The 17880-nt window shown below is 35.7% G+C and overlaps 1 protein-coding gene across 1 annotated transcript in view; it reads right to left on the reverse strand.

The window, feature by feature from the left end:
* LOC106883653 (uncharacterized) overlaps window positions 1-17880 on the reverse strand; it is a 125293-nt gene that overhangs the window by 24469 nt on the left and 82944 nt on the right. The window contains exons 6-11 of the mRNA XM_052971436.2: window positions 9872-9996; window positions 9005-9177; window positions 7666-7760; window positions 5820-5924; window positions 5205-5258; window positions 1958-2023 (exon numbers count right to left, since the gene is read on the reverse strand). Coding sequence (XP_052827396.2) covers window positions 1958-2023; window positions 5205-5258; window positions 5820-5924; window positions 7666-7760; window positions 9005-9177; window positions 9872-9996 — 618 coding nt within the window. The remainder of the gene's footprint in view (window positions 1-1957; window positions 2024-5204; window positions 5259-5819; window positions 5925-7665; window positions 7761-9004; window positions 9178-9871; window positions 9997-17880) is intronic.

Raw genomic sequence — 17880 nt, forward strand, 5'->3', positions numbered from 1 at the left:
TATATATATATATATATATATATATATATATATATATATATAAATATATATATATATATTACACATACGACGGGCTTCTTTAAGTTTCCGTCTACCGAATCCACTCACAAGGCTCTGGAAGGCCCGAGGCTATAGTAGAAAACACTTGCCCAAAGATGCATATGTTTTAATGTTATACATAAAAGAGTATTTTGTGTTTGTGTGTGTGTGTATAATATATACTCGTATATACATACACAAACTGGCATCTGCGAACGTTCACGAAATAAACAGTGCAGTGAATTAAAGTTTATATGCATTATGTACATGGAATAAATCATGCAGCCAGTTACGTGCACAATATCGATGCAATGCCGATACCGGACACTGTTCGATTAGGGTCCTCTACTAAATGGTTTGCTTATTAAATACACACTGAAAACACCTGTGTGTCTTTAAACATGTTGCCCTAACATAGCGGACATTGCAGATTGACGGCTCATTTCCGGTCATGATATGTATTGTAGAGAGTAATATAGCTGGGTGTCACGGAAGGTAGTTGAGGTGACGTAAGATGACCGATATATGGGAAGTGAGAGGAGGAGATATGCAGGAACTCGATTCGGTTTTAGCGTAGTTATATTGTGGGCTTTGTACATACGTCAGCATTGGAGTATGCACAGATGTAGTCATGCTCACACAGGTGACGTCTTCACAATAAATGCATACAATGTGTACACCTGTACATACATACACACACACACATACATACATACATACATACATACATACATACATACATACATAGTATGCTTATATATACTTATGTAACATATATATCGATACGTTCGTACATATATATATATATATATATATATATATATATATATATATATATATATATATATATATATATATATATATATATATATATATATATATATATATATATATATATATATATATATATATATATATATATATATATATATATATTTATTTATATATATATATATATATATATATATATATATATATATATATATATATATATATATATATATATATATATATATTTATTTATATATATATATATATATATATATATATATATATATATATATATATATATATGTATGTATGACTATGTCTCTCTATGAGCGTGAGGTTTTATGTGTATTAACTGATGGCTGCGAAGATATGCGCATAATGAAAACTTGTTTTGTTCTACAATTATAGATTATCAACCGATTTTACTGTTAGTGTCTTCATATTCAAAATCGTGGAATAAGTATCGTCAGGCATAAGTTGACATCTCATTGCCCCTCCCCTTAGCTGGGAATGAGAGTCGGTGAGATGTCAGCAGCTATCTGAAGAAAGTTATTCAATTTGAGTATTTTGAAAGTAATTAAGGCTCTATAATTGTAATGCAAACACACACACGCACTCACACACACACACAAGTATGCGCACAAACACATACACACATACACTCTCCTCACAGCATACACAATGTCAACTGTTTATTATACTTCTGTATACACTTCACTTAAAGACAGACTGGATGATCACGGCTGGAGTGTCATTAATCATACACTAAGTACTAGAAGTCATACGCCACTTACACACACACGCACACACACACACGCACACACACACACACACACACACACACAACACACGACACACACATATACATATACATACATATATGGCTGTGTGGACACTAACACTGATTTTAGGAGTTTCGTGTTCTGAGGTTTTTCGATGTGAAAAGTCCCAAATGGACGAGATTTCAACGTTGTTTTCAACTTGATGAAACTATTTCATTTCATTTAATGTATTAACTTCTTTATTCAGTTAAGTTGTCACGTGCATTCGCACATACACAAACACACACTCTCTCTCTCTCTCTCACACACACACATACATGCAGCCACACAACACATTTAGCAACAAAAGTAATGGGTATACTTACATAAATAGACGGCTACCATTGATGTTAGACTTATCAGTATACTGACCACCAGCCAAATATTGAACACTGGAAGACAAAAGAATTATCCAGATGAAAGCATGCGTGCACGCGTGTGTGCATGTGTATGATGTATACTGTGGTGTGTGTGTGTGTGTGTGTGTGTGCGTATGTGTGCGTGCGAAAGTGCATGTGTGTGTGTGCTTGCGCAAGTGTGTGTTTGTGAATGACTGTGTATATTACCAAGCTATATTACCAAGCTGTGTATATTACCAAGCTAGAACGATAGCAGTCATCGGATATCCTCGGTGTTCTTTGGCCCTCAGCCATCTTTGTGACTAAGTAGACTTATGATTAAAAAAATCCAGTTATGACCATCTTACCTTTTTGTATACCCAACGTCTACATAGTCCAAAGTATTCTGCTTATTTACGACAGAGATCTTGCTACTACTTCTACGATAAAATGCGTTTCGACCGCGACGATCCAATCTTTTGGCACCGCTTATCCAAATTCTCTTTGAACTAGTGTGAGCTTCCATTTTCTTTGAGAGGTCGGAGGTTATGGTTTGAGGGGGTTGTCGTTGTCAGTTTCCGCAGGTCGAGAATAAGAGAAGAGTCTTCTAAAGTCATATTGATATTGGTTTCGCTTTTGATTATCTTGTCTGTTTTGAGTGTTTCATTTCACTTTGGTTCTTGATTCAAAGACTCCCTATTAATGACAATCATGCATACAACAAAACTACCATAAACTAAGAAACCAACCCCTTAAGAAGTTTAACCCTACGAAAACAGAGAACAACTTAAAACAACGAGAACACAATATTTAATAGATTCACGGACAAGAAGAATAGCAAACATATTATCATCATCAGCTGCCTCACAGGCATCATATATGAATGTGTGTGTGTATGCGTGTTATACCCCGCTGGTAAATTCTCGCGCCGGTCAACGGCTCTTAACGCTACTTAATGGCTGACTTGTACAAAAGAATTGGCAGATTAAAAAGCTGGTCCATTTAATCATAACTTCGTCTCATGATTGCGACTGTTTATTATGGAGAAAAAAAAAGAAGAGAAAAACGAATGTAAAAGGAAATGTAAAAGGAGGAGATGAAACGGAAAGGAAAAACAATGACAGAAAGAGAGAAAGAAAGAAAGAAAGAAGGAAGGAAAGTGTATCAAGTGGAAATTGAAAATAAAGAATAAAAATGAAATAAAGAACGAACAGCAATGAAAAATATTGATAAACAGGAATCTAAAGAAATTTATCTCTAAATGTAGCTGTCTCTTTCTTTCTCTCTCTCTCTCTCTCTCTCTCTCTCTCTCTCTCTCTCTCTCTCTCTCTGTATGTATGTATATCATGCGACCACGTGATCGACCAGACTATCGGATGTCATACATCACTGGTCACAATGCGCTTTGGATGGTTTTGCTGGCTAAGATTTCTCCAGATCGGAAGGCTTTTCAGTGGCAGGGTGACCCATCTACAGCTGAGTGGACTGGGGCAACGTGCAGCCGTTACGGAAAACGAACCTATAACCGTGAGTGCAACACGCCTCACAACTAGGCTATATATATATATATATAGTCTATCTATCTATCTATCTATCTATCTATCTATCTATCTATCTATCTATCTATCCCTCCCCCTCTCTCTCTCTATCTTTATTCATTTGCTTCTTCTTTTCTTTCTTCCAAACACCTCCCACTGCCACTAACCATACCTCGTGTCCTGGTTTGTGATTAATTTCGAAGTTGCTTTAATAGATTTTCATATTTAAACTACGAGATTCGACTCTACAATTTAAATGCATATTATGTATGTCGTGTGTGTATGTGCGTGGGTGTTGCGAGTTAGTGCATTCTTGCAGAAAACGCATAAGAAACAGTCGCATGTAAATATGCTCATAGAACGAAATGCTTAATGTATAAGCATATATAAGCTACTGTCAGGCTTGAAGTGATGCAGAAGACAGAATTGTTGGGTACAGCTCGCATTCTTAGGAGAGTATTGTCTCTTTGGGTCAAATGAGAAGAAGGTACTACTAGGAAGCTTTGGTGATTTGTTATTGCCTGCTTTCAAGTAAAGAACAACCGCAAATAGAACAGCGAGAATCAAAACAATAATAATAATAATAATAATAATAATAATAATAATAAAATGTATACGAATATTTATTTTGAATATTTACCCATTCTGATATATATATATATATATATATATATATATATATATATATATATATATATATATATATATATAAATAATACAAAATGGGACAAGAACGCAAAACATCCAGACAGTTGGGTGATACAAAAAGGGGACAACAAAACATCCAGACAGACGATACAAAGAAAACAAGGACGGGTCATTCGGAGTTTTCTTTCCTCAGTCGAGATCCAGATTATCTTTGCAATTTCGGCTGGTTATTCTCGATTTTGCTCCAATCTGGCCAGTATATATATATATATATATATATATATATATATAATTAAGTGTCCGTTAGGGTATACCACACGTACACACACATGTTTATGTGTAATTATATGTGTGTGCGTTTTTGAGTGTGTTTGTGTGTGTATGTGTGTGTGCGCAGGCGCGTTTATTTGTAGAGGAAGCCTCTGATTACATATGCTACCAAGTGTTCATTACCGTCGAAATGGCTTCGTCTTTCGTCCAGCAATGATATCAATAGGCATCGGTTTCCACACAGAAACACAGAAACACACACACACACACACACACACATAAATATGCATATACTTGTATGCATTTGTGTGTGTGTGTGTGTGTGTGTGTGTGTGTGTGTGTGTGTGTGTGTGTGTGTACGTGCGTGTATATGTGTTGTTGTGTGTAAGCGGTATACCCTAACGGGCACTTGATACATGAGCGATAATTACTTCATGATATTTGGCTAGATTAGAAATTTGAATTTGTAATTAAAGAATTTGTAATTAAAGGGCGAAGACGCATCGAATTCATATATTTATCTATGTGTGTTTACTTTCTATGAAGTTCTTACAATTTCTTCGTCAGTGGTAATCATGTACAACACTATTTCATTCTTTTTAGAAATCACCAGTATGACGTAAAATGAAGTATTTTAATTAAACTTTTGATGAAGTTGAGAGAAAGTGGGAAAGGGAGAGGAGAGAGAGAGAGAGAGAGAGAGAGAGAGAGAGAGAAAGAAAGAGAGAGAAATAAACGGATACAAAGTGAAATGGCGAAGAGAGTGCTGAAGAACCTACCATTGTGACGAACAAAACGGGTGGAACCATTGCGTTCTGTGATTAAAGGAGAATCTGAAATGAAACAAAATAGTATATATCACATAATGTATGTATGTGTGTGTGTATGTATGTATGTATGTATGTATGTGTGTGTGTATGTGCGTATGTATATTTGTATGTACGTGTAAAAATGTATGTTTGTATGTATGTATTCTTTTATCTGTTTCAGTCGTTTGACTGCGGCCATGCTGGAGCACCACCTCTTAGTCGAAGAAATTGACCCCAGGACTTATTCTTTGTAAGCCTGGTACTTATTCTATCGGATATTTTTGTCGAACCGCTGAGTTACGGGGACGTAAACACACCAACATCGGTTGTGAAGCGATGGTGGTGGGGGACAAACACAGACACAAACACACGCACATAAATATATACATATACAGTGGTGGACTGGGTCTAAAAATATTGGTTGCCAGGAGACTAAAAGGGCCCATCCGCAACTACAAGGGGTCCCACCTGCAGCTACAAGGAGCCCCACCCACAACTACAATGCTATCATTTGATTTTTTTTTAAAGTCTTAATCATTATAATAAACCCAGAAGGTTTGCGAATATGTGAAACATTCCACTTACCCCCTCGATCACTATAGCAGACCGTTGAAGAATTGTGGTAAAACGTGGCGTTTTTCTTGTATTTCGCTGCATTCGTTGCGCTTCCGTTAGCTGATTCTAACAAACCTGTCAATAGAAACATTAATAATAATCGACATCTTTTATCTTTTACTTCTCTCAGGAAGAGCTTTTTTGGACAAACGAATCTACCCTTGTACTTTAAAAACAAAAAAAAAATAAAGCCTGGTACTTAAACTATTGACCTCTTTTGCCGAACTAGTAAGTTACGGGAACGTAAACAAACCAACACTGGTTGTCAATCGGTGGTGGGGGACAAACACAGACATAAAGATACACACACACACGACGGTCTTTCATTTTCCTGCTATAAAATCCACTCACAAGGCTTTGGTCATTCTGAGGCAATAGTAGAAGACACTTGCCCAAGGCTCCACACTGTGGGACTGAACCGGGAACCATGTATTTTGAAAGCAAACGCCTGTGCTTAGAAGAATTTATAAATTTTAAGAGAGCTTAGAATAATTCTTGTTCTGTTTTTTTTGAAATGGTCGAATAGGAATTAGATTAAGCTATATATTGGGTTACAAAGTCCTTTTGATAGAATAAGTTGAAGGTTACCTGTAGTACTCGAATCCACATCTGTGACCATGAGAGATGTTCTACAATTGAACCAAAGTAATACTTCGAATTTCTCTATCAGAAGTACGAGTCCTACGTGTAACCTTCGACTTTTTCTACTCAAAGGGTTTTTTAGACCCATTATTTTACACGCTATTATTTATAGCTTGTCTACTTAAAGATTCTACGTTCATACTTTTTATCTTTATGAGGTCGATAAATCAAATTCTAATCAGGTAGTGGGCTTGATTCTTCTTCTTCTTCTTCTTCTTCTTCTTCTTCTTCTTCTTCTTCTTCTTCTTCTTCTTCTTCTTCTTCTTCTTCTTCTTCTTCTTCTTCTTCTTCTTCTTCTTCTTCTTCTTCTTCTCTCGCCCCTCTTCCCTCGGAGTCGGCTAAGTTACCTCGTGGGAAAGGTGGTGGTAGAAGGTTCTCTCACAGCGTCCCCTTTCTCTAGAAGCGGAGAAAGGCTGAGCAAGGAGACACCAACCTTTCAAAATCTGATATGTTATTGAACCCGAATCCAATAACGAACCAATAACTGAACGCTAACCCAATAACGACTCGATGTTCACCAAATTTGAAATGGAGCGACTTCATTACAAGAAGCTTACTAACTTTACTCCTCACTCAGGTGGTCCTGGGTCCACTGAATCTTGTCACCAAAACTGAAGAGGTAGAAATCCGCTGGATTAACTGTAGCTGTTACTGGCTAATAGTCTTAATCCTTTGTTCGGTTTAACGCGACCCCTGCAGCGGATAATTGAATACTTTGATGTACTACAACGCACTGCAACAACCCATGAGTCAGCATTTCCCCGCTTTTTCTTAAAAACCTTCATAGAGAAAAGACCCTTGATAACGCCCCGTTTTCCTCTCATTAAACAATGTAAAAGATAATGAGATTAATTATTGAGTTGGTGCATAATTATTGCGGCTTTTTTTCAACAAATTTTATTAAAAAAAAACAATAACATGTAACAAAAACATCTTTAAATGATTATTCCGGAGCATATTCACCATCTACTTCAATTACTGCTCCCCATTTGCTTGGCAGACGGTCATTTAAAGATGCTTCTATTAAATATTATTATAGTTTTTGTTGAATAAAATTTGTTGAAAAAAAAAAAGTCGCAATAATTATGCACCAAGCCAATAGAACGACGTTGTGCTTTAGTTCGCAATCAACCATAATTGTTAAATTAAAATGATATTTCAGAAGTGATCTTACCTTGAGCAAAACATTCTGGAGACATGCTAATGTCGTCAATAGCAATATTGCAGTACTTCCCCGATCCACAGATGGCGTTGATTTGAAGTGAGTAGCTGCGGTGTGGAAAGAGTCACCTGGATAATTAGTAGGTATTTTTTTGGGATACGATCGGTATTTAAATAACTTAGTCATACGAAAATACAGGTATTCTTGTATCTTCAAACACGTGTAAGATTCATAAAATGTTGAATGCAGCCAGGTCTAAACAAGACCATCCGAAGAGAAATATTCTTGCGAAGAATCTTTGAAGAATGAGTAATGGATAAGACAAATCATACACACACACACACACACACACACACACACATTGTTGCATTTCGGGACGGTCATATATTTATATCTGGAGTATAGTTGGCATATCACTGATGAGTGTGCGATTGGCGATGGAAGATTTTTTATTGGTTGCTTGATTCACAGAACAGTGAATCAAACTGTTGATCAGTTATTTACTTAGCTAATCGAAAGTAATTGACCCATTAATAACAATTAGTGCTTTTGGTAGTGTAAAACAATGTAAAATAAACGTAATTCAAGAGATGGAGGTAATTAGAAAAAATATCAATAATGAGATGTTCAGGAATTGGATAAAATATAAGAATAGACGTTTATAAGTAAGAAAAGTGAGTAAAAATATTCTAGTGAAGCATGAGATTTTAATTAAAATTTTATCTCTAATGGTAATGAAACAATAATCTTCATCACGATAAGTATTGTTAAAAGGGCAAGGGAGACAATTCTGGAAATTAAATTAACTAAAAATATAGTACAGGATACAATGGGGGAGTAAACCTGCTCTTTGTTAGCATAGCGATTAACTTTCGTTATGTTTCAGCTTTATTGGACCTCATCAACGAAGAATAGTCTAACCATTATTCCCAGATTTTCTTAGTAACTGAATTACAGATAGTAGATATTATAAAATATGGTGGGTAAAGTTCAGACATCCACTATTTGTTGGTAATGTATACAATGGATTAATTCATTCAACGGTCATCCATTTTTTAAGATAGAAAGATATGATTTGAAGGAGTTCTGCTCGATATTTCTAGTTCAGCGACTGCTTGGAGACTCTCTTATTGGTCCATGCGATCGTATAGAGGAGCCTTCGTTGAGTATTTGGAAGGCGGGTATTTGCTTATAATTTCAAGAGCGGGAAGAGCTGGAAAACATATATACGATGTATAGTTACATTTAAACCTTATGTGTGAATAACGGTGGCTATTCAAGCTAAAATTATCATAGGTGGTGCTTTAAAAACTAATGCAAATTCGGTTTGAAAGGTAGGCAAGTAACTCACCTGTAGGTTACATTTATGACGGCCACAACTTTGTTCCAAGCATTTTCACCACCTGGAAGGGTATCAGATTTTCTCCACAAGGTTACTTTACTCTGATTCGTGTCACAGACGTTGACTATTTTCAATATAAGTCCAACCACATGGTAACCGTGGAAGTGGTAGAAAAATCGAACCTAGAAATGCAATGATAATAATAATAATGATAATAATAATAATAATAATAATAATAATAATAATAATAATAATAATAATAATAATAATAATGATAATAATAATAATAATGATGATGATGATGATAATACATTCTACTATAGGCACAAGGCCTGAAATTTTGGGGAGGGGCGTGTCGATTATATCGACCCCAGTGATTCACTGGTACACATTTCATCGATCCTGAAAGGATGAAAGGCAAAAATCGACCTTGGTGGAATTTGAACTTAGAACGACGTAAGGACGGACGAAATGCCGCTAAGCATTTTATCTGGTGTGCTAACGGTTCTGCCAACTCACCGCCCTACTACTACTACTACTACTACTACTACTATTACTACTACTACTACTACTAATAATAATGATAATAATCCGTGTCGGTTATTCGAGCTCGGATAACGGACACAGTCAACAACTATTGAAAAGGTTGCAAGACGCAACGAACATTTTAGGAAAAATAAAAAAGAAAAGTGGAAACTTTACTGGTGAGTGTGTTAAATAATAAGGCACTAAAAAAGAATGACTCTTCTCTGACACAACAATATAAATATATATATATATATATATATATATATATATATATACATATACCGTATACTGTCATAAGAATGACAAGATATGATGCAATGACAAGAAGCTATAAATGGGATTTCTAACCTTGCAGGTGTTTAAATAAAGTGACTGGTTATTGATCGTCTGCTGCGGTGGCGGAGGGAAAACCACACTTTCCAAAATGGCGTAAGATGGCGAATCTGTGTACAGTTGAGTGTAAATATAGTAGCCTGCAAATAGAAACATGGAACGCTTTTCGGTTACAAATATGTCGACTGACTTCTGAAAGTACGGAAAAAGCAACTGAGCAATTGACGCTGTTAAACATTGTCACCGACAATGCCACACTCGCATAGCCTTGGCACTCAACTCTCACCTAATCAAGTCAAGCTGGCTGTAAATATGGCTGTCACGAATCGTGCGTATACCCACGATTCGTGACAGCATGTAATGGCGACAATACTGCAAAATTGAATCATGGTTTGTTCGCTTTGCGCGGTGAAAGATCAGTTTCTCTTCTCGTTGTTTGAGAAGCTGCTATTCCAGTATTTAGCTTCACTCCAAACTAGTTCAAACCATTTCTTTTGTCTTGACGTTTGGCTCTGAACATTAGTTCATATCAGTAGTTAGATAGTACTGGGGGTCTGTGGGAAAACTCATTTAAATAAAAGGGGTCCTTGGTAGTGAAAAGGTCGGGAACCGCTGGTTTATACTATCGAGATTCATACGGGAAATAATCTTTGCTACTGTATATGTTACGTTGATTACCCACCAAGTTTATCTGGTAGACGTCTGTCATCGGGCAGTCATCTTGCTCAACTACGAAAATTAATTCGAAGGAAGGAAGCCGAAACTGGGTACCATTTTGTTTTGTGTAATTAGAGGGGAGAGAAAAGAGTTCAGAATCTTTTTTTTATGTTTTTGAAAACCAGGTGGAGAGATAAAAAAAAGAGTAAGAAACCCTGATTTATAGGCGATACAACAAGTAGAAGTGGCTCATTGACATCTCCTGTTTTACCCAGATTACTGAAATAGTCTTCATGCTTTCTCTCGTGAAAGGCCGCCATAGGTTTTAGAGTTGACATATTTTGCCTTCCTTCTTATACAGTATTTATGAATGTGTATATCTCTACGTCTGAATAATAGTTTTGAAGGATGTAGTGTCTCGACAGCTAACAACTGATGCGGCTAATTTATTCCATGCTTCAGCAATTCCTTATTAAAGAAGTGACTCATGTTCAACCTCAGATTAATCGTCACATCAAGCCAAACTAGCATTCCCTGTAGTGGTTGCTTGACTTGCCTGCTAGACATAACAGCTAATCTTCCTTCAAGCCACACTCTTAATATCTTACAAAAGGAAGGACGCATAGACAATGTAATAGTCCTACTGATAATAAAAACAGAAAGAAAGAAAAGAAACGAAGCTCAGTTGATTTAGGTCTGAAAGCCTGAGAATGGGTCTCCTGGATTTCAAATGAAATTAAGATAAAGGGCCACTAGCGTAGCTTGGTTGGAGGGGCGAGGAGGAATAGGAGGAGGATGCGACGGGGTGATCTACTCCGGATGACGCATATATAGAGGTGGCACTTTTCGGTTACCTATATAAGCTTGTACAGACTTGGGTGGGGGCCCAGGGTAGGACGACAAATCCAAAGGCTGCTCCGGGCGGCACACATTCTAATAAACTGAAGACTACCGTGACCACATTGACGATGACGTAAACAATATAACAACAACAACAACAGCAATCATGACAATCATAATGAACCTCTCAACATCCTGCAGTATATTGCATTATTTGAGTAACGTATCTCACAAATCCTTCAAAATAAATAAATAAATAAAGGTCGTCATTGCGCATGTCATGAAGAATTTCGGTGTCGTTTAGTTTTCATTTGAAAGCATTTCCAGTTTCACTGTCAAATCTTGTTAAAGCTAAAAACACTGAATGAATTTCATTCTTCCAATTTGCTTTGTTAAGTGTGTTTCTATCAAATTCTTAGTTACATGTGACAGCAGTTCCACGTCTTACCTACTAATTGAGTGGTTGCGCAGTTTGGGGCTTGGAGAAAGTTGCGCAAGCCTGAGCGTATCTACAGAGTAGACCCAAAATCTAGATCTAGAAAACGAAACCAAAGGTGGCAGTGAGCTGACAGAATTGTTAGCACGCCGGGCGAAATGCTTAGCGGTATTTCGTCTGCCGCTACATTCTGTGTTCAAATTCCACCGAGGTCAACTTTGCCTTTCATCCTTTCGGGGTCGATAAATTAAGTACCAGTTGCGTACTGGGGTCGATCTAATCGACTGGCCCCCTCCCCCAAAATTTCGGGCCTTGTGCCTAGAGTAGAAAAGAATTAAATAGCGGTTGTTGACAGAGTGGCGAAGTTTTTACCTCCTCCAATTTCAAGAGAGGCCACTTGCGAGAGAGACCATATGCTAACGGCTTTTAGGCTTTGAAGAACCGCTGTAAAGCTAAGCGCTTTATGGACGTGAAATCCTGGGTAACCCCAAAGACCGGCCATATCTATCTTTATATATATATATATATACAATAATCACAAGGCCTGAAATTTGAGGGAGGGGACTAGTCGATCACATTGACCCCAGTGGTACTTATTTCATCGACCGAAATACCGCTAAGCATTTCGTCCAGCATGTTAACGATTCTGCCAGCTTGCCTTGTATATATATATATATATATATATATATATATATATATATATATATATATATATATGTATATATATATATATATATATATGTATATATATATATATATATATATATATATATATATATATATATATATATATATATATATATATATATATATATATATATATATATATAAAGTGATAGTATGTTGTGTACTTCATGTGACAGTCCCCTGGAAGGGAAGAACGCTACTGCTATTTAGCCCTAGGAAACACCGTTTCCAGTTGGCCATGACACATTTTCTGTGTCCTTATGTTTTCAAAGGAGAGACAAGCACCTCCACCCAGCAATGCCAGCATCCAGAGACTAGCTTCAGAGTGATTGCTCATCATCAGTCTGGAGTAGCATGGCTTGCTAGTTGTCGATGCCTATTCGCCTTTGAAAACATATATATTTCAAGTGAAATTTTGAGAATAAAATTCCTTAAAAAGTGTTCCTTGTAAATAAAAATTTGGTTGAGAACGACTTACTTTTCGCGTGACGAGTGAGCATAATTCTTCATATTTTCAGTAAAAAAACTGTTTTAAGAAATTCATTTCCAAGCAAGTTTGTCGGATGAAGAATGCCACGTGACCAACCATAAACGACATTGCAGTATCTAAAGGATATCTGACGTTTAGAGTATTATACGTCAAAATATCAGCTACAAATAGAATTTATTAAGGAATAAAAGTGAAATAAATTGTTTGATACAATACCGTACGGCATAGTCGAAGTAATTAATTTATCTCGTTTAAACAGTACTTCAAGGAGACACGACAAGTTATTTCAGCGACAAACCTCTCTCTCTTTCCTGTTTCTGTCTCCCTCTGTCTCTCTGTATACACACATACACACACACACACACACACACACACACGCACGCACACACACACACACACACACACACACACACACACACACACACACACACACACACACACACTCATACACACACATTTACAAATGAGTAGTATAAGATGTTGGCTCAGAGAATCGTGTGATTGTCGCATAAAGCTCCTCTTACGGAGCCGGCTATCAAGTAGTGTAATATAGAGTGTCCATAGAACTGAAAAATTCATAAAATCCGAGCGATGAAATTATTTCATGAGGAATACATAACGCCATACGGTGCTAAATGTACAAATTCTGAAAATTTGGGGATGGGGAATTTGAAGCCAGAAATTTGCTTCAATAAAGGAATTATCTATAACGACCATTATTTTAAACTTGTTTCTTATATATCACCCTCTAAAAACCTATTTATCGGGAGCCCGTCAACCGATTTACAATATAGAATTGTGATGAACCATCATCTTGGACCCTACCGAAACAATACACGCGTGTATATATATATATATATATATATATATATATATATATATATATATATGTATATATATTATTCTTTTTATTCTTTTCCTTTTCTTGTTTCAGTCATTTGACTGCGGTCATGCTGGAGTACCATCTTTAGTCGAACAAATCAATGCCAGGACTTATTCTTTGTAAGCCTAGTACTTATTCTATCGGTAACTTTTGCCGAACCGGCAAGTGACGGGGACATAAACACACCACCATCGGTTGTCAGGCGATGGTGGGTGGACAAACATAGACATACAAATACATACATACACACACATACATACATGGATACATACATGCATACATACATACGCATATACTTACACATACACACACACACACACACACACACACACACACACACACACACACACATATATATATGCAACGGGCTTCTTTCAGTTTCTGTCCACTAAATCCACTCACAAGACTTTGATTGGCCCGAGGCTATAGTAGAAGACACTTGCCCAAGATGCCACGCAGTGGGACTGAACCCGGAACCATGTGTTTGGGAAGCAAGCTTCTTACAACACAGCCACTCCTGCGCCTATGTATATATACAGACACACACAAACACACAATCCGGGAAAGACTGGCAAGCCGAAGCTTTGAAATCACTGTCATTGCTCTTCTCGTAAATGAATAAGGAATATGCACTCTACAAAAGATATAGAGTAATTCTTTAGTTTAATGTTGAATTGCTTTTATTATAACTCGACATGAAAAACAAACAGACGTTAATATACACATACACATACATAAAAATATATACATGCATATGTATATACATTTACATTTATGCACATACACAAACAGACAGTCGCAGATATATGAGATATTTCATATGTGTATGTGTGTGTGTGAGAGAGAGAGAGTTAGAGCACATTCGCGTGGGCGTATATGTGCGTGTGTGTGTGTGTGTGCGTGCAGAGTAAATGGTATTATGAAACCGGGAAAATGTCGAAATCAGGCAAAATAAATAAACTGAGTGTTGGAGTTAATCGATAATCCGAGAAGACGTCAGCTAATAGCTTCCATTTTGTTGTTTTGTTTGGTAGTTGTATGGTTCCTGGGGCTAATCTGAAAGTCTTAAAGAATAATATAGAATTATATCTGCGATTAGTATTCAATAATTACAAGTCCTCCGCTCAGAGAAAAATAACACACGCGCGCACACACACACACACACACACACACACACACACATACATACACACACACACACACACACACACACAACATATATATATATATATGTATATTATATATATACATATAATGCATATGTGTGTGTGTGTGTGTGTGTGCATTTCCTTATATCTATGTGTCTATATGCGTATATATATGTATATATTATATGTTTTTTTTGGCTAATTCATTGTCAAGTAGCTCTGTATAAATTTGTTATTAATCAATACATTTTGGAAGTTAATTATGAATATTTATGGACGAATTATATTTCGTTGCCTTATTTCGATAAACGTACACATTTTGGTATATTTTCTTCACTAGTAATTCACTGAATATTGCAGTATTTATTTGGCGAGCAATAAAACTTGCTTAAAGCTACATATGGTATCGCAAGTGATTTTGAGTGGGTGTAATTTTGTTATCGTTCCGTAATTATATACTCTTAGCCAAGTGGCACAAATATGTTTTTTTCTGAGAAAATAATAAAAAGTAGAAGCTATGTGTTACGGACATATACCTCAAAGGCACCTTTCAAACGTATGTAAATATAAGAATCTATATTTCTAAAACTACATACAGCTTTTTAAATACCGTTGTCTGTGCGTATACACACAGCAGCCTCTCGCCAATTATATATCTACACGTGGTAGTGTTTGTAATTTTGTTTGTGTTATGTGTGTGTTGCGTATTGTGTATATCAGTAAATAAACATACAGAGAGAAGGGCAATAGTATATTGGTACACGAGAGTAAAGACAATAAAACCGCTATACAAATGCTTATGTTATCTATCTATCTATCTATCTATCTATCTATCTATCTATCTATCTATCTATCTATCTGTCTGTCTGTCTGTCTGTCTGTATGCCTTATCTATCTATTATGCATATATATATATATATATATATTTATATATATATATACATATACGCACATACATACATACGAGTATATATATGTACATATATGTATATGTATATACGTGTGTGTATATATATATATATATATATATATATATATATATATATATATATATATATATATATATATATATATTTATATATATATATGGAATAAAATTTCTTTCAAAGCCGTAATTTTGATGATCCGATTGTGGTACGGGTTTAATTTTCAATTAACTGCTTCTCATTGTTGCCTTTTAAAGTTTATTTTGAGTCCATAGAGTTTCTAAATCCATTAACATTTCAAAACATTCCTGACCTTATCTTCTGAATGGAAATGATGATGGTGATGGTACGTTGCACCGCGTTTTGTATTTAGCAGCAAGAGCTTATAGTAACAATAGTGTGACTCCTAAAATAATCATCGTCGGATTACAGAATTGTTCAAAGGTTATCTCTCAGCTATTTTCATCATTCATTTCATGTGTGCTTCATGCGTTTGTTTAGTTTTCGCGTGTATTTTGTTATGAATAAACTTTCAAGAGTTAATTTTCCAGTCCACTTTGTGTACAATTCCACATAGGCTAGTAGTGTTATCGACTAATAGTCTCTTATCTACTTGTTTCGTGTGCTGTAATATAATGTGTTGTAATGGGTCCTTGTCGTAAATGTTTTGCTATCATCGAGAAAATATTTCACTTGTTTGTCTAATGTAATAATTTGATTGAAAACTTTTACAACTTTCATGTTGCTTACATTGAAATTCGTCGTATATTATATTGATTCTCCAAAGTATAGTTTGTGGTCTGCATGTCTGCTGTTTCGTGTTGAAGGGAGAGTTTTTCATGCGGGTGTTTTCGTAGAAATATCTAACTGTTAGTTGTGATTAGGTGAGATACATATGTTCTGTTTTATGAAAAGATAAGGTCGAAAAAGGTCGTGGAAACATTTATGGACGAAGACAAGTTATTTTACCAAGCTATGAATTAAAGGGTGGTAGACAAAATATAAAAAAAGTCGATTTAACAAAAAAACTTTAACTGAAACACTTAATGCCTTCAATAGAACACGCCCTCAATCACCCTCACCACCATTACACACACGCGCGCGCACGCACACTCAGACACACACATATATTGTATAATATATGTATATAGATAGATATATAAACAGTAATTTCAGATACACATTTATATGTATGCATATATATATATGTATGTATATATATCATATATATATGTATCTCTTCCACTTACACCGGCATGGTCACATGCTTCCGGTCAATAATCCTTTTCTTCCTTGGCTATCGCCGAGCAAACACGCGAACTACTTCGTCCTTACTTTTCAAGTTCGTGCCTCACAGCGTTCATACACACATAATTTTTCTCGTCTGGCTGTAAAGCCTTTTCTGTTTGTTTTCCTGTCTTGTTTTTTGTCCGCCACTACATTTCTCCATGGCAAGATTTAATTTGTGTATACAAATTTAATTTGCGGTCCATGGGAAGAGCCGTTTTAACGATGCGTCCTGCCCAGCTCTTCGAAACGCCGGTGTTAAAACGGGGGTAGCTGATGAAGAAGAATGTTCTCTATGTGGCTTGTGTGTGTTTTCTCGTCTACGTTTTGTTTGCAATGTCCTGTACCCAGATATGCACCTATACATACAGGTAGATGTCGGTATGCACATACCTGTACATATATATGCATATACTCATTTACTATTTGTTTATATATATATATATATATATATATATATATATATATATATATATATATATATATATATATATACATTAAAATAATAAGTGTAAAAATTGATGTTAGATTAATATCAATTTAAACCAGTGGCCTAGCATATTGAAAAATATCTGAAGATTCAGAAATTTATATTACATACATATAAGAGGAATGACCATATATATATATATATATATATATATATATATATATATATATATATATATAT

The sequence above is a fragment of the Octopus bimaculoides genome, chromosome 11 (genome assembly GCF_046866305.1).
Source record: "Octopus bimaculoides isolate indiv1 chromosome 11, ASM4686630v1, whole genome shotgun sequence".
NCBI lineage: Eukaryota > Metazoa > Mollusca > Cephalopoda > Octopoda > Octopodidae > Octopus > Octopus bimaculoides.